The 27,250-nt window shown below is 35.6% G+C and overlaps 2 protein-coding genes across 10 annotated transcripts in view; one reads left to right on the top strand and one right to left on the bottom strand.

Annotated features, from left to right (window-relative positions):
- The window catches only part of LOC124219461 (carbohydrate sulfotransferase 11), a 35,267-nt gene extending 9,773 nt beyond the window's left edge, over nt 1–25,494 (top strand). For 5 of the 8 annotated variants that reach the window (XM_046629214.2, XM_046628363.2, XM_069133310.1 and 2 more), the window contains exons 2-8: nt 1,426–1,601; nt 2,371–2,540; nt 18,333–18,586; nt 19,500–19,740; nt 22,249–22,425; nt 22,559–22,716; nt 24,241–25,494. In XM_046629214.2, the coding sequence (XP_046485170.1) occupies nt 2,412–2,540; nt 18,333–18,586; nt 19,500–19,740; nt 22,249–22,425; nt 22,559–22,716; nt 24,241–24,331 (1,050 nt within the window). In that variant the 5' untranslated portion in view covers nt 1,426–1,601; nt 2,371–2,411 and the 3' untranslated portion in view covers nt 24,332–25,494. The remainder of the gene's footprint in view (nt 1–1,425; nt 1,602–2,370; nt 2,541–18,332; nt 18,587–19,499; nt 19,741–22,248; nt 22,426–22,558; nt 22,717–24,240) is intronic. The other 3 variants (XM_046630086.2, XM_046630912.2, XM_069133311.1) reach the window with 3 other exon arrangements.
- LOC124218468 (uncharacterized) overlaps nt 1–27,250 on the bottom strand; it is a 42,657-nt gene that overhangs the window by 13,409 nt on the left and 1,998 nt on the right. The window lies entirely within an intron of this gene.

Below are 27,250 nucleotides of genomic sequence, written 5' to 3'. Positions count from 1 at the left end.
AGACCCGTATTTATACGCAACGTACGTGAATGACCTCCTACAAGTATTAAAACCGGCTGTTTGTTTCAATTCCGGTCGATTAATTATGAGCAGCACACATGTCACAATCACCTGATCACACATTCGAGCGATGTATACAGAGAATAAATTGTTTCAACTCTGTGTGAAATTTTGGAGATAAAAGTTTTCAACTATAAATACGGTGTCTTTGTTTCCAATGGCAATTGTTGCTACGACACAATTATACGGCTTTGATAAACGTTTTCGAATAGTCAGATATGTCCGCGACTTCGTCTTAACCGATACGAACGTGTCATTGATCGATCTGTTCCCGCTTTTGTACATGTATTAATCTCAAACGGAAAAAGAAATTATTATTCTAGGTTGAAAAACAATTTCGAGAGATGACGTAACGTGTGAATTAATTTATCGTAGAATGAATCCTTACTTTATTGAATCGTATGTAGAGGTATGCAATGTCTATGTCGATTCCGGAACAGCATATATAGACGTCGACACAGCTGCTTCGACTTGCCTCGATTCGTTTACAGAGTTGGTTTATCGCATGGTGGGTTGAAAAAAGGAGAGAGAGAGAAAAAACATTAAACGTCAATTCCAACTCACACGCGCAGTCTATTTTTTACGCGCCAGAAGGTCGGATCAAAAATTCATACGTAGGTTTGTAATTTCGTCTCGAAAGTTCGACCAATTTTAACGATAAAATGAAATTCGTACAGCCGCTTCGAAAATCGAATCACTAAATTAGAACACGCCTTTTACTTTAACCCGAAAAATTCAAAACTCACAACTTTTTCGGTTTTGTGTGTTAACCGACTAAACGTACAATTAAAATAACCGACGTTCGAATTTCTCGAATATCGTAATTATTTCTTATATTGTATTATTTATTACATCACGTTTCGTTATTCTCAAATTCGGAAGGTAAATTCTATTCACCACCATGCAGCGAATGGCAAATCAGTAATGCGAACGGGTATTTATTCCGTCCCCTGATCGCATTAAACAATCCGATATCAGCCTAATTAATTTCCGAAATATATAAGTATAATCGAGTTATCGGAATATTATCACCCACATCTGGAATTGTTTGTTGCATTATCGATCGTGAGAGAAAAGCATGCGGAAGAATTGGTCAGATAAGGTATCAATGAGAGATTAAACAGGCGAATTTAAGATCGCGTGTACAATCTTATAACGCCGCGATCGAAAGCTTGGATATTTCTGATATCACGAGTCTCGATTAGTTCCTTCCGTTATACGGTCGACGAATTATCCCTGCAATAAGAACATCGGTTGTTGTTGAGATTCGTAAGAATAAAAAAAAAGAAAAAAAAAATCATACAAATGTCAAATTCTCATATATTTGCTCTACTTCTTTATATCCCTCTTCTCTGACTTTTATAGAGATAATTTTTTGTCTGTCAGTGAATATAAGTGGACAAAAGTTGTGTTAAACAAACATAATAAAATACAGTCTAAGCGAAGGGATTTTTTTAATAAACTGGCACGATATAAATCTTGAATATGAGCACGGTGTTGCTGTAGGTCCATCAGGACGTCGAGAAAACGGAACTTTGAAGGTAAGAATGTAAAAGGTCTGATAATTGTATCGTGAAATTTCGAATTCCCTGTTATTCAGTTCTTTGCCTGCTTTATGGTTGTTTTCTCCATAAATAGCAAAAATTAAAATGCGATACGAATACACAAAGTCAAAATCTGTTTCATATTTTTATAACAAAATAGCGCTCCCAGACCGAGAGACGAACATGTTTAATTTACGTCTGGCGATATTTGAACAACAAATGAACGGATTTACACGATTTTGATCTCAATATACGCGGCTTTACTTAACTTGGAACTAATCACAGATTTTGGATCTGATTAGCGTAATAGTTTTGAAGTCATTGTAATTAAGAACAACAAATGAAGAAAAAAAAAACGATGATATCTGGAAAGTGGATCAAAGGATTTTGATGATTTTCGTCTCGATCTGGAAGCTTTTCTTTTTAACATAGAACTGATCAGATTTTACGTATGATTGATTTAACATTTTTTAAGTTATTCTATTGAGAACAAAAAATAAAGAAAAAAAAAAAAAGAAACCGATCATATCTGGAGAGTAGATCGACGGATTTTCATGATTTTGGTTTCGATCAACGCAGTTTTTTTCATCTCTGAATTGACCAGAGTTTAAATTTCAACACTCCCACGGTTTTCGAGTTATTTGAACGGCAAAATGTAGAAAAGTAAAAAAGTTTCGTGGGCTCCCACTTGAATGTTCTCAGACCGCTTTCACGTCAAGTTCAGCCAAATTAACCACTCATTTTTTCCACCCCTCGTGATTTTCAGTTCGGTATGAGTACAGGAGGTATTCTCAACGAGGCGACAAGATGACGAGGCGTAATGTTTTGGCGGGTGCACGCCGCGCCATCCTCTTTGCGGGGGTCTTGGCTTTGCTTATCCTGGCGTTATCGAACCCTGAAAATTCCAACGAAATATCCCAGCCCGCTGTAGCAGAGGTGAGTGAAAATCTTCACGTTTAAACTGCGCAAGTAACGCAGCCTTGAGCTAATATTTCATTTACGAGTGTAAATATCTGTGCGGTAAGTCTTGAGAGTAAACCCGCGATAGCTAATCGCTGCACTTAATTTCTTTGGTTTGAGCCGAGCAGGTGCATTGTTTGTTTTTACTACTTGCGCGTAACGACGGTTGTGAAGAAAGCCGAGAAAAATGTTATTTCTTCTGCGGTGACTAGAAAATTTTTGCGAAAATCAGCACGTATAGAGAATATTTCACAAATCGTAAGGAAATGTGTTTCGAATTGACTATTTAGCGTTAAACTCCGTAGCTTTGCTGGTTGTTGTAATATTAAATCTTTTTGTTTAGTTTGCTAAGTTTTGCTGCTTGTTTTTTTTTTTTTTTTTTTTGTTTTTTTTCCTACTCAAACAAGGCCTTGGCATCAATTTATTGTTTCACCAACGTCGATTTATAATCGCAATAGTTGCCGGAAAAATGTAAAGTACGAAAAAAATTCATCCAAGACAGAAAGATGGTGAAAAGAGAGAGCGAGAGCGGGAGAGAGAAAGAAAAGAAAATTCGAAAATCAAATTCGTTAGTAATACGTGAAATGAGAGTTAAAAAAATGTTGGAGAAAAAAGGAAAGAAAACGAGGTTTCGGTTTTCGCAGCTTTATTTAGGTACGCCCGATGACGGGTAAACGGTTTATATTTATTTTCTTTTCAAGCCGATCGAACAGAAATTTGTTCTCACATTTTCAATATTTGCTCACCTGTGTCATCAAGATTAATAAAAATAATATTGAAAACGATTTTTTACTGAAATCAATAACTAAGTTCGAACGGATTTTTTAAAAATAATATCTAAATTCTTCTCACCATAAAAATTTTTGTGTATTCTGATTAACTGATCTTTAGTCATGATTATTCACGTTGCGATGAAAATTGCCTTCAACTGAATTGGTAAACTTTAAAATGAAAAGTAAAAAAATAAAATAAAAATAATAATAATACACCCAACCGAAAACGGTTAATTATATGTTCGATATAAATATACATCGGAGTGTTTCTGAAAAAATAATAATTTGCAATTTTCCACCATGGCATCCCCTAAAACGTTTGTTCAGGTTAAAAGAAAGGTTCTGATCGTGATCTTTGGATTGAATATAAATGCGAGGAATAGAATAATAATTTTAGTGCTACAACGTGTTTCTTCGCAAATTCGAAAAAATTTGTAGAAAAAGTGAAAAATCATGCGACCGCGATCTTCGACCTAACGTACAACGTTTTTGGTTTCTGCGACAACCTGGTGTACACATGTGGATGTGACGTATGTGTAGATCAAAAACTAATTATTCAAACACGGTACGAAGTTGACAGTTAAACAAAAGAATTAAAGTAAGGTTAAATAATTGTAGGGATCGGGGAACAACGCGCACGCCAAATTGCTATTAAGAGTGGCAAATTGCGTGTCTGGAGAGTAATTTTCGAGCCGAGTGGTCGTCGTATATCTGAACATCTGGTTCGATATTCTTGTAGATGTAATTTGAACAAAGTCTGCCTTAATATTGATTGCTTGTGATACAATTATCATCGCGTAATCGTGCCTCCGAGATATAAATCTCGCAGCACGATCGGCTTCGTTCGCTCGTTTTGCAATTCTGTTCGCAGGATATTATTCGTAATATTTCAAGTTGTTGCCACATACAACCTTCCGTTTCATCCGAATTCACAACAAAGTTGAACAAACAAGAATACAGTATGCAAAAGTTCAGAGAAACGGTTGTAATTTGTATTTTTGTCTTTTTTTTTTTAATTTTCCCCTTTCGATCCGCAGCTGCTCTCATATTTTGAAACGGTGTAAAAATTTTTGCTCACATCGTTTCGGAATCCGTGCGATTACCCCGATATTTGAAAATTTATAAAAATTCGGGAAACAGCGTGAGGATGATGGACGTTGGAAAATGGTTCGGATTTGTTCACTTTTCGTTGTCGGTTAACGATTTTCGGTACGTGGCAACGCGTTTTGCCCGCCGTGGTTTAGAATATACGCGGGGGCGTTAAAAAACATCCTTAATATAAGTAGAACAATGCGTTCGACGTACGTGACTTTATTTAATATTCAGAACACTTGCAGATACGTGACTTACGTCACATGGTTGTATATTTATACAATATATAATAACACATTGCATGTGTGCAGTAGGTATACTGTAAATTTGATAATAGACTCGAGCGCCATTTACTTTCTACTCATTGTTTTATTTCAAGGCGAATATCGAGGAAAAAAGTTTATCGTAAATCGGAAGGTCTCGCTTGCTAACGAACTTTTTAAAATAGAATCAACAGACTTCTAAAAAATATAACGATCAGTCGTTGGATTCAAATTTTTCATCAACTCTTTTATTTCGAGCTGAATTATCGCTGGAAAATAATGTAACGATTACTTCGAATATCATAGTTTAAAATCAGTCAAATTATTGCTACATTTCGTCTTTGCCACTTTATAGAATTTAACTTGATGTTTTGGTTTCTACTTTTTTTTTCACACATCTTTTATTTCGCAGAAATATCTTAAAAATCTTCGTGTCCAATCAACAAATATTAGATGCGTATAGATTTGAAAATATTTAATAAGTGAGAAATAGTGGAAAAGTTCTTGGTTCGAGTTTCGCAAAAAAATACATTATTGTACACTTTATAATTCGGGGTCGGAGAATTCTTCTGAAATTACAAAAGTCGAAGAGCGAATTATGCGACTCAGCGCTCGTGTTGAAAAAATAACTGCATAAATGATTACTTCAAGCTTCGGTACGCTAATATTTCAAAAACGTGTGCAATATTCCGCGGTTATACGTTTATTTATATACCTATATGGACACGTATATATATATGTGTGTATATACACATATTCATACAAGTATATACATGTATATATATATATATATATATATACTTCCATTTCGGACACGCGGGTTACCCACGTCACGTGTTATATCTATAGGTGTGCACACGGCGTATCATAACGAAACGTAAAGTGCTACGAATGCATATTTCATATCTGACAGCGAGAAACGGGAGGGGGACAGAATAGAACAGGGAAAGACACCGTGTCACATATTCGCAGAGCCGGAAAATAAGTTTGTACCAACATGCATGAAAAAAAGTTACGAGAGTACATTTTTTTTTTTTTTTTTTATTATCTTACTTTTTTTCTCACGTCTCGTATACGTCTTGTAATAATCTGGAAAATAATTGTACCACTAAGAGGTCATATGTAGCTAGGTATATTATATGGATATATTTTTATGTACAGATTATAAGAGGTATACGAGATGTGATACAAAAATGAAAAAAAAAAAATGTCGTCACGTAATTTTTTTCATATTTATACATATATCGGTCTAAATATCAATTGAACTGTGAATTCTGAATATTTTTATTCATTTTGCAATTCATCTAGATTGTAAGGAAAAAGCTTGCAAAATTAACGGACTCAATGTTACGCCTGAACTCGAAATTAATGTTTTGTAAACGAATGGTTCACGTTTTTTTTTTTTTTGTTTTTTTTTTCTTTTTTGGCGTAAAATGAGTGTCGGAGCGAAAATTTGAGTGAGAATTATACCGCGCAACGTATCCAAGCTTGAAATTTGTAAATTCAAATCCAGGCAAAAAAATATTGCTATTGTGCAGTATGATGGAAAAAATTTGTCACCCCGTTCCGTTTGTACTTGCGACATACGGTATATTACAATTTTGATGTCACTCTGAATTGTCCTTCGTATTCTTACATTTTACACTATTCTAGGCTCTGTTCTTTAGAATTCATGGGCTATTCAAGCACAGAGGTATAAAAGTTACGATAAATTGCGATTTGCCGCTGACGGTTATGAGCATAAAATGATTATGAAATCCAATCACATAAACCATACCGAAGGTTTAAAAGCAGGTAATAAAGAGAAGAAAAGTAACTCGTTCGTAGTCAGATAAGAAACTTCATTTTGGCATTAAAAGAAAACAATATACCTGTATACATACGTATGTCTTGTAATGTGTCGGAGAAGTAATCACGAATCGTTAATTTGTAGTTATATATATATATATATATATTAGGGTGTTTCCGAAAAAAAAACTTGCGATTTTCCACTGTGGCAACCCGTAAAAAATTTGTTTAGATCAAAAGAAAGATTCTGTAAAAATATGAGCGTTCTACGCTATGCGGAAGATCGCGTTCAATTGATTTTTCACATTTTTTTGAATTTGTGTTTCTGTCGTTTCAACGGTCGCGCCTGTTTTTTTTTTTTTTTTTTTTTTTCATCTTTTCTTGAAAAAAGTTTCCACGGAATATCAGCTTGATTGGTTATGGAAAAAAGTCGCAAAATGCGATTTTTGTGTAAAAAATAGTTAACGATCGATTAATTTGACCTGTTTGGACGATTTTTCCTTATTATCGGGCCAAAAAAAAAAAAAATTCGACTGCGATAAACGTTGGATTATAGAGGATATGACTGAGAGCAACGATAATTTCTGTTATAATAAATAACATTGTATTCATTTTCTGACAAAGTCGATTTTAACCTCCCCTTTGGTTCGGTCGTGCTTTTTCACGGCTTGCAATAATTTATTGCGCCTGATCTTCATCCTTTGTCAACGGTAAATTAAACTCTTCCGCTAATGCGACACCTCTTTCCGCTATGTCATTGAAGCTTTTGTGTGTTATCCATAACTCAGGACCTACGTCAAAAAAATCGAACTCCAAGTCGAATAGCTCAAAGAGGAGAAACGATTTTTTTTTTTTTTTCTTTGTAACAAAATGACTCACTTCTTTTGCAAGAAGTGTCGTCCAATATTTCTCGTTAATTTCAATTCGCTTTGAAACTATTTCTGAAACCTCTCTATCTTTAATCAATTGAACGATTTTCAACTTGACAACGTTCGGTACATTTTCATTTTACACAATCCCATTTTCTGACTCTTTTCCATAAAAAAAAATCGAGCTCGTACTCCACGGATACTCTTTTTAAGATCCAAAATAACTTTTCATGGTTTTTTTATTTTTATTTTTTGTCCAAAACAAGCTTTTCAGGGTACGAGCGAAATCAAAATTTTCTTATACTGAAACACTCTAATATATACATACATGTACCTAAAATCGACGTATCGCATAATTGTTGTGCAACATGCAGGATGCAGCGTGTTGAGCGTATATATATATATATAATATATATATGAGTATTCATAAAACAGGGAGTAAGTTTATTAGCATGAAACGCGATACACACTGATTGCAGAGCGTAAAAATTTTCTTGCACAAACCGCCTCTCGTGCACATTTTGTAACGTTAGTTTTATTTACGTGCGAACGTTGGCCAAAGTCTCTGACGACGAGCGAAGGTTCTTTTTGCGCGTTTTAAAGCACCTACGTGTTCTATGATGATTATCTTCAACCCTGCAGCGAGCAGACGTGATACTGGATATATTATATGGCTACAACTTTAACGACAACTGGCTGCATTAACGATAACACATATCTGCGTAATATACACGTGTGATACATAACAGAAATAATTATGCAAGAACGATAGTCGTAGATAAATTTGATAGTTATTATGAGATTTCGAATTATTGAAGAAAAGAAATTTTATTTTTTTTTTCGATATTTTTAAACACAAATTCATACACATTGAAGTTTGTGATTTGTTGTTTTTGTACTTTACATTACAGTTATTGTGAGAGATTTCTGTTAGAAATTCTATTTGATACTGTTTAACGGTTTTATCGATTTAATAGTTTATTTATGGGCACACTTTTCCGATTAGCGTGAAATTTTAAATATATCAATCCAAGTCTCGTGTTACGAGCGATTTTTTTTTTTTTTTATGCCTTCTTGGATTTATATTATTTCGTATGTTTCAAGAAGAAAAAAAAGTTGCTGTTCGATTAACAATCCAGTGATTTTTAATTGAAAAACGTTTAATGATACAAAGAAATTCTATTCTGCATATCATTTTTATATTTAATTTCAATATATATTTATATATAATTTATTTCGTTGCGTAATGATTTTCAAATTTTTTTTATACAATTTGAAGAAAAAAAAAAAAAATGTACACCTATCTGTATCACGTGTTAATATATCAGGAAATCACATAAAATCGATGATAATAACAATGACGATGTTTTTTTTTCCCTGAAAACGTATTATTATAATCTGTGATAAAATTCCTAAGGCTGTGAAATTACAGATTTTAATCTTCCATGAAGATTCGCAGTTTGTCAAAAAGTTTTAAAAATAAAACTTTCATCAATACGTAGCTATCGAAACTGTTATTACGATTATGCAAATATCACATCCAGCGATACACGAATAAATCAGCATCTTCATCTTCGCGATCGTTGGGCCGAATAATAATCGTTGCATTTTATAATGTTTTTAACGAAGAACTTGAATGGTAAAATTTGTAGAGCGCTAATAATAATAGTAACAATAACAATAACAATAATGATAGTATTAATAATGGCAAAAACAATAATAATTCATTCGGTCGGAGAACAAAGTTGAAAAACTGTAAAGTCAAAGAGCGCCGAACGACGACGAATGCATTCAGGGCTGCGGCATATTTGAAGTGCCTTCGATGCACCGATGCAACCGACGATCAATGAACGCACGAAACATTTTCACCGAGTCTCTGTACATCTATAACGTATACATTATCATGGGTATGCGATGAACAATTATTCTATGTGCAACCGTCGTGTAGCTAACGATAATCGATATGGTATGGAAGAATTTATACGCGTTTGAGGTTGAAACGAGGCTGCAAACTTCGGCCCTCTGATGGATTAAGGATGTAGGGAAGGTACAGTCCAGTCAAAGATGTGCAAGGACAGAATTATTATCGTGTAACGAAGGTTTGAAGGTACGAAACTGAAGTTAACCGAGTTTAAGTTTTGTCGAAGAAATAGTCTGTTGACAAAAAAATAGATAAGTTAATTAACAGAACGGTAAATTTCAATTGGAATGGTATAATTATTGACGACTTTGAAGAGATCCCATTATCGAGTCATCTCTAAATTTAAAGAAACAGCATCGTTTGACCGATTTTTATCGAGTATCGATTATTTTGTTCGTGAATGAATTTTCTACAAATTTATAAAATCAGATTTGGCAAAATCCGGCATTTGTAGCTGAAATTTATGGTGTTTTTAAACTTTTTCTATTCTCAGGAAATATTGTTTCAATTAAATTCGACTCCAAGAACTTCAGTTGCACTTTCAAACCATCGTTGTATCATATTTCTGCCTTAAAAACTCTTTGATTGTACTGTACGTTTCGTACATCCAACGTTTCGTTAATTAACCAACCTACAAAGTTATTGGCCCGATGGGTCTAATTCGTCTTCGGAAATCCTGATCATCAGAGGACTTGTGGGTCGATTCAAATTACTTCGAGCTAATTCGCCGACTGGCAATTTTTCCTAATTAAGATCGATGTAGGACTTGAGACAAAGTCAAATTGCTTGAATCAAGTTAGTAATTTTTCTTACATTAATAACTCCACAATATGTTTCAAATAATTCATATTTTTGCGAAGAAATTCATAATTACTTTGATTAATTTAACAATATTTTATAGTTTTCAAATGAATTGTTATTGCAGTTGTAATAATTGAAAAGAAATCTGATTACATTGACTGGACACCATTTAATTAATCTTCGTTGAGGAATATTTTTAGTAACTTTCAACAACTCTGCACGTTTTATACTATAATTCTACGCACAAAGTTGTAACGAAGTTTTTTTAGAAAATACAATTAATGGCTTTGCGTGGATGTCTTAGTTTTTGGTGTCGAGACGCTGAAGCACCATGATAATGAAACGAGACAAAAAGTTGTTTATGCTTTATTTACATAATTTTGAATAATAATTGCGCGAAGTTGTTTGTTGGGATTAACACAAGCCAATCTCGAAACGTCTCGTTTTTCAAGTGTATATATATATATATATATATATACAAGGCGCTGTACACAAAAGCTTGGTTTACGAGCTTTTCCTTAAATTCCCCGTCGTCTTATAAATGCAATTATACATTTTTTTATAGGACAGAATGAAAAGCGCTCGACGTCGCTCGATCTCTTTCATCTTCTGCCATTACCGCTGTATTCAATTTTCTTTAACGATCTTCTCGACGCGAGAAACGTTTAATGCATCGCTCAACCTGATTATTCTTAAATTTTCAATTCTGCTTTAGATACAATACACAATGTACTATATAATCTCGTCGCATGGTCAAATCGGCTCAAATGTTCGGCTTGAGACGAAAAAAAATCGTTCCAAAAACTCGTGCAATCGATTTTTAATTTTCTTTCAACTATCGCAAATTTTGGCTTTTCTTATTTTGCACATACGACCATTTATTCTGATTTTCTAGAAATTTGCACGTAGAAGGTGCAAAAATTTAAATACCATATCAAAAACCAACTTGATCGTAACGAGGTATGAGATTTAAAACTCCCTTGCATCGACTGGCGAATTGAAATTATATTGTTACGATGATTCGTTGTAATATTCAGTTGTCGGTCAGTTGACGATAAAAAATTGTCGAGGCGTCTCGAATCCCTAAATCAACCGTTTGAGACCTGCTAGTAGATACGCAGTGACAGTTCTGGAGATAGATTTCGTTACCGACACTAAGCCAAGACACGAACCTTTTTTCTAGGATGTTGGAAGGTGGGATATCGCCACTCTAGCTTAATTTATTAGCCGTCAGATCATTTCGTTGTTCTACCTTACTGGTAATTTGCCTCACCATAGTTTCAAACTTCTTCGAGCAAAATCCCTCGATCTTACTCGATGACGTACGAGTGTCGCTAATGCAATTCCGGGATTTTGCTTGATGAGGGTTGAAACTATGATAGGGCAGAGAGCAATTCCGAGGGATTTTGTCCAAAGAGGATTGAAACTATGGCAAGGCAGAGCAAATTGCCCGTAAAGTAAAGCAACGGAATGATCCTATGATCGATAACGTCAGACAAAACGAGGATATTTCCCACCCTCGAATATTTTAGAAAAAGGTTAGTCTCTTGGCTAAGTGTCGGTAACGGAATCTGTATCCAGAACTCTGATTGCTTATCGACTCCTGCTCAGCCGGTAAATAAAAAGCATTATTTACTCAACATCCGTAAGACGCCTTTGACGATTGAAGCTTGATCTCGCAAAAAAGCTCGCAACATGCACAGTGAGAGGCTCAATCTGCCAAATTTCGACGTTTCCTCTCGTTACCGAATGCTTCTCGATCCCCCAACTGAACAGCTGTGGTCGTTGAAATTGCCTTATCGTTTCGCTGTAGATTTTAGATATAATTTAACGATCGGTTATTTATCCGTGAGCTCACTTCCTCGCTATCGCAATTCAAATATAAGCCATCGCTGAATCAACCGATAAGATTTCCAGGTGCGTAGTTTTTACCGATTACCAAAATCACCGACCAAGATTAAAGCGGAGTTATATTAGAGTGGCAAAATGGATTGAACATCAACTGGGTGCGTCATGTTAAGAGCACCGGAAGCGGAAGGATTCGACATACGACCGGGTGTAAAACGTGATCAAACACAAACGTGATACAAAAAGTCACACTAAAACTATTTCAGTTACATCATAATTAGAAAAGTTACATTAATACAGGAAAAGATTTTGAGCTACTGAATTTCAACTGTGAACAGCTTGGTTGTATTAACAATTTCACGAACAGAGAAATTACATTGTTTTACCATTTTCTGGCTTGAGAATTTTTCGGACGATAGGGACGTTGTTATTGATATTTTATCTCAAGGTGCACCATTCAAACAGTTGTTTCTTAACATTTTTTACTCGACTTTACGCCACGCGCATTCTTAATTAGAGTTCCAAGGTCAAACTCAGTACACTTAGCTAGCCGGAGGCCACCCTGACTCCATGATTGTCATCTCTTTCAACTTTTGCCTTATATAATATATATATATATATATATATATAGTCCGAGGCACCGGGTCTTGGCAAAATTTCAAACGCAATGCAGCTTCGGTGGTTCCACAGCCTTTTCTTTGCGATCCAGTAGAGCTCCCGCTGTTCAAATTCACGATTTCAATCATTCTTTTCCGTCTTGAACGGCGAGAGATTTTTTTGGCTTCGTTTTTGTTTGCCGATATATATTATGACTTGCCAAACTTTGGGATACTATGAAATATATTATATTCACGTCTTTGAAAAGATTCTATAATGTGACCCTTATATATATATATATATATATATATATATATATTTTCTGATCTTTCCGCATTCTTGCCACCATCCAATTTCCACCCCGTAAAATTCGACGCTTTGAAACGAACGCTGGTGGAAATTTGATATTCTATACACCGTAACGGTGTTAAATAATGTCGAAAAATTCTTACTCTCTAAATCGCAACGGTGTAAAATTACGTTGTAATAACGATAAGAAGATTTTAAGAAGGGTAAAACTCAAACTGGGAAACGTTCCGGGGATGACGAAAAAAAAAAGAAAAAAATTGTATATATATAAGGCATACTTTATACGAGAAAAAGCCTTCGCGAGCCAATAAAATGATCGATGTTTCTCGTTTTCTCGTTTCTCCCTCTTCAGCGACCCCCTCTGGGCATTTTCTTTCCCTTCTCTCTCTCTCTCTTTCTCCCTTCCTCTTTCGCCCGACGACACGCGAGCAGACCAAAAAGCACGAAAGTAAAATTTCAACGGTTTACGTAATCGTCGTCGTCGACGAACATACCACCGCTTGATATCCTTTCCTATGCAGTGGCGTGTCCCACGTCGCGTATATACAGAGACTCTGCGGCCCCGCGGAATCAATAAACGGAAACCGCCACTCTCTTCCCCCCCCTCTCTCTCTCTCTCTCTCTCTTTTCTCCCCCTTCCTCTTTGTCTTTCTCTCGCACTCGAAGAGGAAGCAGGAGAGATTTTCCGCTAGATATCCGAACCTTGCAATATTCTTAGATACCCGTGCACCATGTACGAGATACCTTACATCTGCATGCCATGCACCGAACCAGCGGCACCTTGATTAAAACGTGTCCGCAATACTTGCAGCTGCGCTTGTTGGAAAAACTTTTGCACGGTCGAAATTCCCTGACGAAGAATTTTTCATCGCGGTTTTCTATGATTTTTTGTTTTCATCCCCTTGTATACCTATATATATACATATGTATATGTATGCGATGCTTTTCCACCTTACCGTTGCTAATCTTCTTGGCTTTTCACCGTTTTTCCTTTTGTTTTTATTCCTCTCTCGCATCAACGGTGAAAATCTATGTATTTACGTTATGAGTTTTGAAACTAGTTTGAAATCTCACAAGAATCTTGTACAATCATCGGAAATTACTCAAATTTTAATGATATATTAAGAAATCTAACAAAATATTGTACAATCATAAGAAATCTTGAATTTTGATGTCCTAAAAATCACATGAAATCCTGTTACATCTTTTTGGGTATTTCCGGGGAAATTTATTGTCAAGTTTTGTATGAAATCTTGTGAAATGTTGTGAGAACGTTTGTATTCATGAAAATCTTTGTAAAATCATGTGCTAAAATCGTCAAGAGATTTTGAAATCACATAAAATCCTTGAAATGCTTACGTAATACGAAATATTTTGAAAATCTATCGAAAACCATTCAAGTTTTATGAAATCCCTCGCAATCTATCGAAGTCTTATGAAAATCTTTAATATCTTCGACATTAATTCGAGTCTTACGAAATTCTTTGACGACATCTATTGAAATCTTTGAAATCATACGATATATTTCGAAACTTTGGGCAATGTTGAAATCTGTTCTGCGTAAAAAGTGATGAGTGATTAATGTAATGATGACCCCTCGCATGCGGATGTAACTGGTGTGGCTGAGAGCAATTGTCGTCCAATAGTCTTTGTCGCTCGTTGCGAGGCTGATGATAATCTTGACGTAAGAGATGAACAACGTGCATGTATTACATATTATTTAACACTTGCTTCATAAAAAAACACGCGTCAAGCACACCGATTACTATCGAAACAAATCATGATGTAAAGATCAAAAAAATAAAACAAAATAAAAAAAAAAACGCTGCAGTATCGACAGCTGTGTAAAACGTTTTAAAATTTATCGATATTCCGAGAGTAATAATAGTAATAATAAATGGGAGCGGATGATGAAGATTCACGGTGCATGGTCGCTGTCTGTAGACTGTGGTTTGTGTATTATGTGTATTTCTTTTCGAGGGAAAAAAATTGCGAGACCAGATTTCAGTTTCATGTGTAAACGGCAGACGAAACGAGCTAATAAACTTGTATGTATGTGTATACGTGAGTATAATATTCGCCGTGTGTTTACTTTGCGAATTCTTCCCCTCTGAAGCCTGACGGGAAGCGAATTAAAATAACGAGAAAGCCCGAGAGTACATTTTTCAGGGACCAAGAGAGAAGATTCGGAAATTTATTCTGATATTATTGCAACGTCGAGGGAAAATAAATTGATAAACAAACTTTTAAGCAATGGAAATGAAACGCAAATGCATTCTATAAATAAATTTGATTAATATATTGTATATATAGGCACCTATTATTATGCATATATATATATATGGAATCGTAAATAAACTTTGCAGTAATGATAGAAAGATATTTCTCATTTGTGCCAAGTGAACCATTGGAATTGACGCGATATCATTGATATTGAAAGAGTATTCATTATTCATGGTTTAAATGAATGAGAAATTTTCCGTAAGCGAATAGGTATAAATGGTTGAAAATATCAGGGTTATACGGTGGTATGATGAAGGCGCCAGAGACACCAGAGAGGCGCCATAGAGCGTCTAAATTGGGCAAACTGACCTTTAGCTCCAATTTTAGCCGCGGCGTTATCTTGGCCCAGCATTTCCGGTGCCTCAAGAGGATACGGAATAAGGGTGAGAATCGAGGGGGTGAAAGGGGTCCGAGGCAATCATTAGCAGCTTTTAGACTAATGATAAACGCACACGAATAGGCGAAAAAAACGTCTGTGCAGCTTGTAATATATTATAATTAATAAATGATTGTCGGCGCTATCAAGTTAATTAATACGGTGATTAATTTCCGATTCGGGTGAGTGATAAAATCTGGGGATGAATTTTTTTTTTAATTTAGTTCGAACAGATATGATAACAAATTTGTACTGACGTGTATCAATGTTGTTTTTTTTTTTTTTTTATACCTTTTACAATCTTCGAACTTGACAATAAAGGTTTTTTTAATATGGAGAATGGACGACGATGTTTGAAAATATTGGGTATAATCAGATTCTTATAAGATTGAACAACTCGAAAATAATAACAATCGTTTGGAAATGCTTTTGTTACAAAATATATTTTTCAACTCTTTCTTTCTATAGAACGCGTAAATATTCGACGAAGAAAATCGTCCTTAAGGGGCTTGAAAAAATATAGATTAAAAAAAAAATTACCACAGTGTGAAAAATTAATCAAATATGAACAGAAAATGTTACTTAGAACTGTTTCGGCCGGATTTTCACAGCTGTCTGAACCTGATGAGAAATTTTCAACATCGGCACAAATCAGCCAAAGCCAATAAAACAAAAATTTCACATCTCGAGTAGTACGTTAGTTATTTTTATTTTTCAAAAATCATGCCGACATCAGAAAATAATATTGAATCATTCGCTCGCGCGAAAATTATCCAAAATATTTGTATTAAATTGAACTTTGTCGTAAAATCGACGGTAACTTTTTTTTTTTTTTTACAACGAATCGCTGCCGTGTCAACAGCAACATTTTCTGACATTTTTATACCGATTAGAGTTTATACGCGAAGACGCGAAAATCCCCGGATAAATTTTAAATAACGTCCAGGTTTATATATATATACCCAAGAGCCGTTCCTGTAAAATGCGCAGAGGAATTGGCTTTCACGTTTATTTTACCCTCGACGTTGAGAGAAAAGTTTTCACGGATTGTGCTATACGGACTCCGGGAATCTCGGAAGCTTTCGCGAGATTTAGCAAGGGTTTAATTCTTTACAAAAAGTACATAAAATTCTTTGCAACAATAATAAGGTGGTGGTTTTTTTTTTTTTTTTTTTAATTTTTTTTTTAAATTTTTTCTCTTCCTACTTTCTGCACAATTTTGCGACTTCTATATATTTCGTAAACGACGTTCGCGGTGAAAGAAATTCCGGCGTTCAACGAATTATCGTCAACCTACCCTAGCGAAGTCCGACAGGCTTTGACCTTCTACATCAGGGCCAATTTTATCAATGCAGTTACGCAACCTGGAAACCCCGACAATGCTGCAAGGCGACAGAGGCGCCCCTCTCTCTCTCTCTCTCTCTCTCTCTCTCTCTCTCTCTCTCTCTCTCTCTCTCTCTCTCTCTCTCTCTCTCTCTCTCTCTCTCTCTCTCTCTCTCTCTCTCTCTCTCTCTCTCCACTCTCCCACTCTCATTCTTTCTTTCCTTTTCTCCTGAAAGCGCAATGCAGCATCTTACGGTAGGTTACGCAACCGCGCATAACAATCTTGACACGAAGGCGTAATGGTGATTGATTTGCAAGAAATTTGAGGGCAGCTATTTACCTCCGTTTCATAATACACTGTATACACGTTTTATAATGCGAGTGCCCTATGCCTCGGCAAATTTAGGTCATGAACGTTACCGCGATGTTGGATACACGCTAAAAGTCAAAATGATCGCGATGGTAATTTTTTATACTTTTTTTTTTTTTTTGTGCGTGAAGGAAAAAGTTGAAAAAATAGGAGACCAATTTTTTTTTTTAATCATAGAGCTGACAATACAAGTCAAGAAAAATTAACACGTAGTTTATAAAATGATCAATATTTGTTTGAGTACTTCTTTTCGATATTCAGCTGGGTATATAATGAATAGAGGTACTAGAATCAACTAATCAACCCTTTGCAACAGCATTCATTTTTCCCTGCAGTCAAATTCTTTGAAACTGGGTAAATAAGGGTTCTCGAGATCACTGATTTAAAAAATCGGGTCAAATCTGAGAAATTATCGAAATTCAAAATGGCTGATGTAATATGAACCACTTGGATTAATTTTTATATTTTCAGAGCACCATACGACGTGAGATTCGTTTTTAGCGACCCCGAAAACCCCCGAGTAACAAATTTGAAGCTAACCGAATCAATTTTTACATTTTCCGTCCACTATGTTGGATTCGCTATTTCGAATTTTGAAATTTTGACGTCGTGTTCGTTTTTAACGACCCTAAAAACCCAAGATTACCGAGTTCCACTTTTCTAGTCCCTATAACCTTTCCACAATTACATTTATTCTGTAAAAAGAAACATTTACAAGACTTTATTTATTTATAGCGCTCGCTATATTCGCGGACTCATCATAATTCCTCTTAAAACATAAACATTGACATCTCAGAACCTCAATTACGCAAAAAAAAAATGATACCGATACCTCAAAAATTGAATATAAACCTTGAATAACCGATTCAAAAAAAAGTCAAAGGGTTAATCAAAGTCAATGATTATCATATCGGAAATGAGAAGAAGAAAACATGAAATATGGGGCTTTTTTCCATCCTGTCAAATTTGATCCCAACCTGAATCACTGCCATTGCACAACACGAACATTGTTTCGTCAGGGTTCACCGTCATCGGTGCAAAAACCGTAGACGTAACTTTTGATCCTTGTTTTACTTTCATAGTCAGATGCCGAGTTGGTCTCCCTAATTTGATTCCGCCACTCATGCCTAACCTCTGATTTTCCCAATTTTCAAGGAGGAGGCGAGGACCATCGAGGAGCGTATAATGGAGGAGGAAAGGTTGGTGGAAACGGAGTATCGACTAGCCGACAGGCGTAATTTCCTGGCGGAAAAGTGCGCGGAGGAGGGTTTGGACAAACCTGGAAACGACTCGCTCCACAAGCCGAACGCCTGGGAGTTCCTCGTTAACAGGCAGCATCACCTCATCTGGTGCAACATCTTCAAGGCGGCCTCAACCTCGTGGATGTACAACTTCAACCTACTTGCAGGGTAAGGTGATCTCGTGCCAAGAGATGTTGATTATCGATAACCACGCCGACAAAGATGCGATACAGCATTCGTGTAAATACCTGTAACGCGAAAGCTCGAGCAGTACGTCATCCCTCGAACGACAATAGCGGCGCACCTTCTTGAAGGAGGGAAGGCTTTCGGGGACAAACGGAAGTGCTCTCATGTCGTCGAACCCCGCCATGTCCCTTTTGTATATTCTGCACCTTTTGTCATCGCTTTGATGGAAGCTTACGTAACACCTAGAAAGATGTCATGGATGGTACACTGTACGTGTGAACTGAGTTTGCTGATCACAATTCACTTGTGTATTGTACCGATAACGATGTTTGTCGGTTCGGTCATTGTCCAAGTAGTTTACTCGATTAGGACTGAGAACTGGTATTCGGAGGGATCAGACCTTTGGGCAGTTGGAAATTTTGAGACCATTGATGAACGTTGCTCTGGAAGTCTCAGCTGCAGCTGAATGGTCACGATGAAAATGTAGTGATGCTTTTTAATCCAACACGTCTTCAAATTTGCCTCGAAATCATTTTCGACCATTGAAGGTCGCTGATGATGTTGAGTATTGTTTGATGACCGTTGAAAAGCTGGTCATGCTTGGTACCTGACGCAAAGATGAACAAGCATTCGAGGAAATCAATTGGACTGGAATAAAATATCCTAGAATTTCCCGATGCTTGCTAAGAAAAAATTCTCTTTATCGTTTCAACTAAGAGTTTTCAAATCATGAGGAAAGATAATTCCTGTACAATGTGTTTGAAAATTGCCGATGTTTGGTTATTTCACTCGAATTGAAACGAGAGAGAAGGAGATTCCTGATCAAATTCCGTCGAAAATTTCATCTCGCAAAATGAATATACCGCCATGATTCTTCATCTTACGAACTTTGCAGGTACAGCGCGCAGTTTTTGAAGGCGTCGAAGACAGTTCCGCTGACATTGGCACGTCAAAGGTACCCGAGACCAACGGCAAAAGAACTCGCGACGTATTTGAACGACAGTGTCAGTTTCCTGATAGTGCGTCATCCGTTCGAGAGACTTTTGAGCGGTTACAGAGATAAGCTCGAACAGAGTCTGCCCAACACGTATCACAGCAAACTTGGAGTGCACATTTTGTCGCATTACAGACGGAAGGTGAGTAATTTTTATAATTAAACTGGATTAACAATCGGAGGAGGGGGGGGGGGTTAAAGGAGAGATCAACACTTTTTCGCAATTCTTTGATGATTGTCACGTCAATTTTAAATAGCTAGTTGTATCTTCATTTTGAGATTCGAAATTTGGAAATACGAAGTGAAGATTTTTTAAGCTCTTCGCATTGCAAATGGTTTTTGAACCGTTGCTACGATTTAAGTAAAATTTGGTAGACACTTTATTCCGGCACGTAGTTTTGCGTTTTAGGTAATGGGAATACTACGTATCAGCTGGAGGAATGTGTCGTCAATTTCAGAGGGTGATTAAGCCCCCGCTTAACTGAAACTCGAAGTAACAGTCAAGCCTTGTTTCGGCTCTTTTCAATTACCCGGTTTACGAGTGACGGGAAACTTAAGGGACCATCGAGCCGTTGTGAGCCCGAGATGATCCTGCACTTTGAAAACTTTTCCTTCAGTCTCAACTCAATTACCATACTAAACTCACTCGACGGAGCTGTCGGGTTATAAAGCCTGAAAGCCGGGATTCGTTTGCGTTTCTGAGGCATATAAAAAAAAAATATATATATATACGCATGTAAGAAAATCGTTAATACTTTGGAAAGTAACAGAAGAAAAAAACTTTTAAAGTTGTTTTCAAGGAATCATTTTACGTAAATCGTAGATGATTAATAAACGAGCGAAATTATGTAAGCATTGGTTTATCGAAATTAGGTAAAAAATACACGATTTCGGAATTTATAAAACGCAAGAATCTAATTTTAAAATTTTTCTGTGATGTGCGTTTCAATGAGCGGAATCGAAACGAAATTCGATAATAGAATTTATTCGAAACAGTAGTGAAGTCCGGTAATTTATCGACCGAAATTTTATCCTTGTTTTGAAAAGTTTATAATAAACGATAAAGTTACATAAAAATATTAGAGATAAGATGCTGTAATCGTTGCGAAAGAATGAAAAAGAGAGTTGATCAGTCAATTACGAAAATCTTATTCGGCGAAAATCGCTGAGGAACATAATTAAGGAATAAAAAAGTAAACGGGAGACGAAGTTCGCTGGAAAATTCGACCATATTGTTTAAACGGAAAAAAAATAAACTCGGGGAAGTTTTATATATTAAAAGCGGTGTATACAACAGGTTTTTAAACCATAATGTGCCGTGTATCGATAATTATAAAGGGGTGAAAATGAAATTACGAAACAACTCCGTCCCTAATTGACATTCTTTTCACACACCGGGTAGAAGAAGAGTGGAATTACTTGATTCGCAGGGGATCATGCCTTAATATACACGATTCATTGTCGGTCCACCAGCAACGACGGCTAATCAACCTCGTAAATAATAATAACAAGATCACCGCTGCAGAATCTAGTGTTCAATTTTTTTTTTTTTTAATGCAAAAACAAGACCAACGACAACCACAAGTATCCAAAAGGGGGAATTATAAGCAGCTCGACTATTCCTTGACCTGATTTTTCATCCCTCAAAATTACGAGCCACGCTGTTCATTCGAATGGATCGAAATTCAATTTTCATCCTCTGCCTTCACGTTTATTCTACACATTTAATATATTCATGTATATGCCACGTCCTCCGGACCTTAGATTCTTTTCCCACACACTTGCAGCTACCTTCTATCCTGCATCCTCTTCTTATCATTGCCTCACCGCCTTCGGTTTCCGTATCGCATCAGCAGAAAAGCTCCCTCTACTACTGCAACTAGTCTTTAAAGTCATCTTCCATTTAGCCGATTTAACGAATATTCGTATGTTTCTTGACATTCGCATTTGCAAAAGTCGTGCGAATATATTGCGAATTTGATTGTCACAAATACTTCATACTTTGATTGTAAAAATTATGAAAATAATATTAAACAAGACAAAAGACATTGGTTTGATACTTAACTTTTGTCATAAATGTTTGTCTCCACGTTTGAATTACACTCTAATCTAGAAATTATTTTGTTTCTTTTATCAATTTTTCGTTAAATAATCAAACAAACAATCGGCTTGCTTCGGATCAGCTCGGCTATTTCCAAAATAAGATTCAATCGGTGCTAACGTGTGCCGTGTGTAACTTATTGCAGTCAATTGTCAATTTTTAGCCGTAGAGAAACGGCGACAGATTTAAAAATGAATATTCGCATTCGCGATAACTTAAAAATTTACATTCGTATCGTCACTGCGTCCATTCGTCCAACATCTAAATTCACCTTTCCTCCCTTTTTCTTCCTCCGCATCTTCTCATTTTACTCTCCGTATCTTTGACAATAAATCAAATATATGCAAACATTCAATTTCTCAACAAAAAAAATTCCTCTCATTCCTCCCAAAAACATCGCTGCGGGAAGATTTCGCCGACCAATGAGATTGAATTATTTGGCGCATGCGCGGTCGATTTTCAAGTTTCAAGATATTGTCCCGATATAACTCGGCGGTGTTTTTATTTATTTATTTATTTATTTATTTATTTATTTATTTTTCTTTTCAGACGGCAAGCGGCGGTCGCCAAGGACCAAGATATCCGCTCTTCGAAGAATTTGTCAGATGGCTTTTGTGCGAATGGAAAGCCGGCAACGAGTTGGACATGCACTGGACACCGATTGCCAATTTTTGCACACCGTGTCAAGTGCGGTTCGACGTAATAGCGAAGTTCGAAACACTCCACGTGAGTTGAAATTGGGAATTTTGAAATTATTTTCGGATTTCGTTTCACCTCAAACTTACGTCACGACGAAGGGTTGTGGTTTTTTTTTTCCTCCTATTTTTTATGGTTTACAAGACATATTCTTTGTTCGCAGGACGATCAGAATTATCTGATAAAACACGCTCACTTAGATCACGTCATAAAACCGGAGTGGAAAAACCCGACTCGCGGTACGCAGACGAAAAACGCTGTCAAAAGTTACTTCACGCAGCTTACCAAATCTCAAATCCGAGATCTCTATCAAATGTTTAGGTAATTATCAAACTCCGTCATTTATTACCATCGTTATTAATACCGTGCCAGATTTATTTTTATTCTCGTCGAAAAATCGTACTTAGAAAATAAAATGAATAAATCAATTATTCCGTCAATTTTTTTTTATTTTTCAACGAAACAAACAAAAGTTTTATCGTGAAATTTTTTGATTCACTCTCGTTTTGCTCCGCATACTTACAAAATTTCGTTCTTCTTCCAACTTTCTTTCCACTTTCTCTTTCTTCGTATAATATCAAGCTTTTTTTTCTTTCTGTAAGTTCATTTTTTATACAAGAACAAAATTACAGCTCGTGTTGAAGGGAGCATCCGGTAAAATTGCTGAGTCCAGAATTTTTCTATAGAAATAAATACGCATCTAATCACTTGTTTTTGGGCCTTAAAGACCACGAACAACCAACTCAAAATCGAACATTTTTTTTTGGTAATGCGTGTTTCGGTCTTTGATAAGGTTCAGACTGCGCGCTCTTAATTCTTTTGAGTCATGCATAAATTTGAGATTTTTGACGGAAAACTTAAAACCTATATTTTGCCCTTTCTCTTTCGATGTTTTTGTTATTATTGCCAAAACAAAATATTCGTAACTTCTTCCAATTTTCTTGGTCAATAATAATTGCGATTTGAGTCTTCGGAGTCCAGAAGATTTACCGTTTTACGTTCGACCTGCAGCGATGAGTGAAAAATAATCATCGATTCAGGAAACTCGTTAAAGTTTTCCACTTGGGAATTATAAGTACTTGGGAGTTGGGGTAGCGGTTTGTTTTATCGGCGTTCATTCAATGCAACCTTTCAAGAGTCTACAAAAAAAAAAAGAATGGAAAATATTGTCCTTCTACTTTCCGAAACCCTTCAACTTTCCGAGACATTATAAGAAAATAAATTTAGCATCGGGTATACTGTACATAAAATATTATGAACAACTAATCGACAGTTATATTCTTGTATTTTACATGATACGGAAGACCTCAAACTCTTCTTCTTATGCATCAAAATTAAATTCACATTGACGGATTAAATATCCGACAGCTAATCGATGAGCGGTAATTAATTTGTGTGCGCGAAAAAGAAGGCATTTCATTTAAATTATACAAACCAAACGGTGTTCGAACGCGTCAAAATGATGCTAATTAATTTTTCAACGAACACGGAGAGATGCGAGCAAATCTGTTTCTTTTTTTTTTTTTTTTTTTTTTTATTGAAACACGTAGCTGGATTTAGATTAAAAACGTAACAATCAAATAAAAATGATTAATTGATTGGGCTTGACGTGCGAAAGCGTTGACCACAATTTTCCCGACAAAGAAGAAGGTGGGAAAGGGAGTGAAAAAAAAAGAGGTATAACAATAGAACGCGAAAATCGATGTTAGACTCATTGTTCGAGATACGTGAACGTGAAAATAAGGAATTAGAAAAAATCTCTCATTACGGTAAAAAATTAACTGTGTTTTTTAATCGCCTGTTAATTTTTTCTTTTTTTTTCTTTTTTTTTTCCTTTCATTCTAGATACGATTTCATCCTGTTCGATTATTCGCCGGACGGTTACTTCGAACTTGGCAGAGAAGACGACGCGAGGACTTTGTCGCCAAATAATTAGGGACGAGACTTGAAAAATCGCATTCGCTGTGAAGTGGATTACATGATGGTAGAAAAGAAGGGGTGAAAATCAAGATTGAGAAAACGGGGGAAAAAACAAGCCGAGAAAATTAAGGGGGTAGAAAAAAAAAATAATTGGAACGCTGACCGACTCGCGACTGTGGAGATATAAGAAAAAGAAAATGCGAAAACTGCCGGCTCCTAGACGTGAGAGAAAAGGGGGAAAATATCGGAAAGACGGGGTGAAATTAACGCAGGATACCTATCTTCCACTTCTATCGATTTCACCCTTCCCAGACAGCTAACTCAAGCACTAAAAATGCTTAAACGGGTTTCCCCCTGAAGACACGAACACTTTAATTAGGAACAAAAATATTTTCCCCCACGAAACGGTTTCCGAGAGAAAAGTAGAGAGTAGAAATATGCTTTATCCAAAGTAACGAGGTGATGAGCAAAATGATGGAATGAAATTTAATCGAAGTGCAGAAAAATTGATCCGTTGAAATAATAAAAATTTGAAACACGTGAACGTTATTTAATTGTAAGTTTTTATCCGTAGCCTTAATTGATCGATAAAATTACCATCAAAAGGAACAACAAATATTTAAAAATTCATTACCACCGATTTGAATTCTCTGTCACTGCAATCATTGTATAACGTGTTTCGGAATACGGTTTAACATCTGAACTGGTAAAAATAACCTCTCCGCGTTGAGAGGAAAAACGCTGGTAAAAAAAAATTTACTACAAACAAAATGAAAAAAAAAAAAAAAAAATGTTATTGCCGTTATATAATACGTAACAATGAATACACAAATGTATACACATCAAATGCATATGAAATATGAGTAACTAATAGCAATAATAAATTAGGAAAGGCGAAATTAAACCGGCTACTGCACGATCATATTTTAAATATTATAAGGTTGAATTTACACAGTTTCGTTAATCTTCCACGAGTGTGACGTGTATTTGTCTGTGTGTGCGTGTGTTAAGATAATTTTCAACCGTAGACTTTGCAGTTCAATGGTTCGTTGAAGAAAGAAAAAAAGAATAACAATTAATAAATACCACCGTATGAAACTGCAATTTCTCACCGACAACGAAAACAGAGAACGAAGATTGTGCGCGTTGGTAGAATAAATTTGAAAAAAAAAAAACAAACCAATCTGCGATATACATACGATCTACGTAATATAGAATTACACATGTATAAATAAATAGGATAATTTTCAACAGCTTGTTGCGTATAACTGCATATACTTAACATCTTAAATTACGGATAACGAGTGCGAATATACTGTATGCATAAAAACACTGTATAACACAATATTAACGTGCAGAATTTAGTCCAATGCTAACAAGTTGGTTGCACGCAGTTACAGGTGTATACAATATATATACAGACACACACATATAATACGTATTACATATTGTATAAATTGAATATACACAACTGTATTATATGCATTCCATAATGAGGCTTTAAAAAGCGATAATATAATTATACGGAATGATGCTGAAAGGAACCGAGGCTGTTTCGAATAGTTATTTCCCGACGTTCGGTATAAATTATAATAATTCCGTGAACGACGACGAAGTGGAAAGAACATTCAACCGTTTCCGAACTTTTTGGCATCGATGATAAAAATAGTTATAATTGTGGTAATGATAACAATAATAATAGGAATAATTTGAATTATATTAAGGATAAAAAAGTCGCGTTGAGATATATATAAACAAGCGTTCGGTGCTATCTACATAGCTTGGTAGGTGATTTCGTAATTTTAGATACCTGATTGAATATGCCTATATTAATACCCGTGGAACTAGGATATTTAAATAACAAACACAAATAAAAAATGTATTATAATACGTAACGTGTAACCACTCCAGATCTGTAAGGGGTCCAAAATATTCCTTCCCTGACCTTTCGTAATTGTTGAACTCTTTAAATTACACCACGTATAATCGAGCTGCAACGAATCTTTGACAATTTTTCACCCAACATGTACTCACGGCGTTAGACGATTTTTGGTAATTCTGGTTTCCAATTTTTACAGTAATTTGAGTTAATTAGTGTGTGATTCTATGCGTAGCTGATCGAGAAGCGGAAAATTCTTGCGTGATTTTCACCTTTTGTCCGTCTATGGTGGTGTTTTTTTTTTTTTTTTTATAAAATTTGTGTCGGAGAATGAGAAAAAAAATCTCTTTGAATAGCACGATATTTTATCATGTATTAAACTGCGATTAAGAAGTAATTCATGAACGCTGATGAGTGTATAAAGAAATTGCATGTTATATATCGCGCGAATTGTTGAGTTGAAAAAATAGCAGATTAAGACTAAGAAATTAAACGGCGTCTAACCTCGTAGTTATTGAGGGAATTTGGATTTAATTATATTGGAGTATCGTATTATAATCGAGTAATTTAATAAGATTTCAATATGCCATCAAACGGTGTTTGAAAAGATTGGAAATTATTATACAAGTAAATTTAATTAAGTATCGACTACATGAAAATTTTATATAGAGATAATAACGTATGCTACTTGCAATAATATATCATATACATTATACGTACAATTAGTTAATCTATAAAATTGGGTAAGTTTGTTAAATCGACCAAAGTAACTAATAATTGACGCGAGTATAAATATATTATACATATATGCATAACGCAACATCGTTTGGTAAAGCGAAGAAAAAACGAATTCTAGAAATTTGTAAATATTATTACGTGTGATACACAAACGTATCGTTTCGCGATATGTGCTTTACGGAGAAATGATTAATAAATTGTTAGAGCTTGAAAGCGCTGACTTGAATATCAATCAATTATCCCCTATCAATAATCTGAATATAATTCAACGCATCCTGATTGTAGAATGTAGAGATAAACGTTGTGCATGTTCAAAGC

Source organism: Neodiprion pinetum, chromosome 1, assembly GCF_021155775.2.
Source record: "Neodiprion pinetum isolate iyNeoPine1 chromosome 1, iyNeoPine1.2, whole genome shotgun sequence".
Lineage (NCBI taxonomy): Eukaryota > Metazoa > Arthropoda > Insecta > Hymenoptera > Diprionidae > Neodiprion > Neodiprion pinetum.
This window is presented reverse-complemented; position numbering and strand designations above follow the sequence as displayed.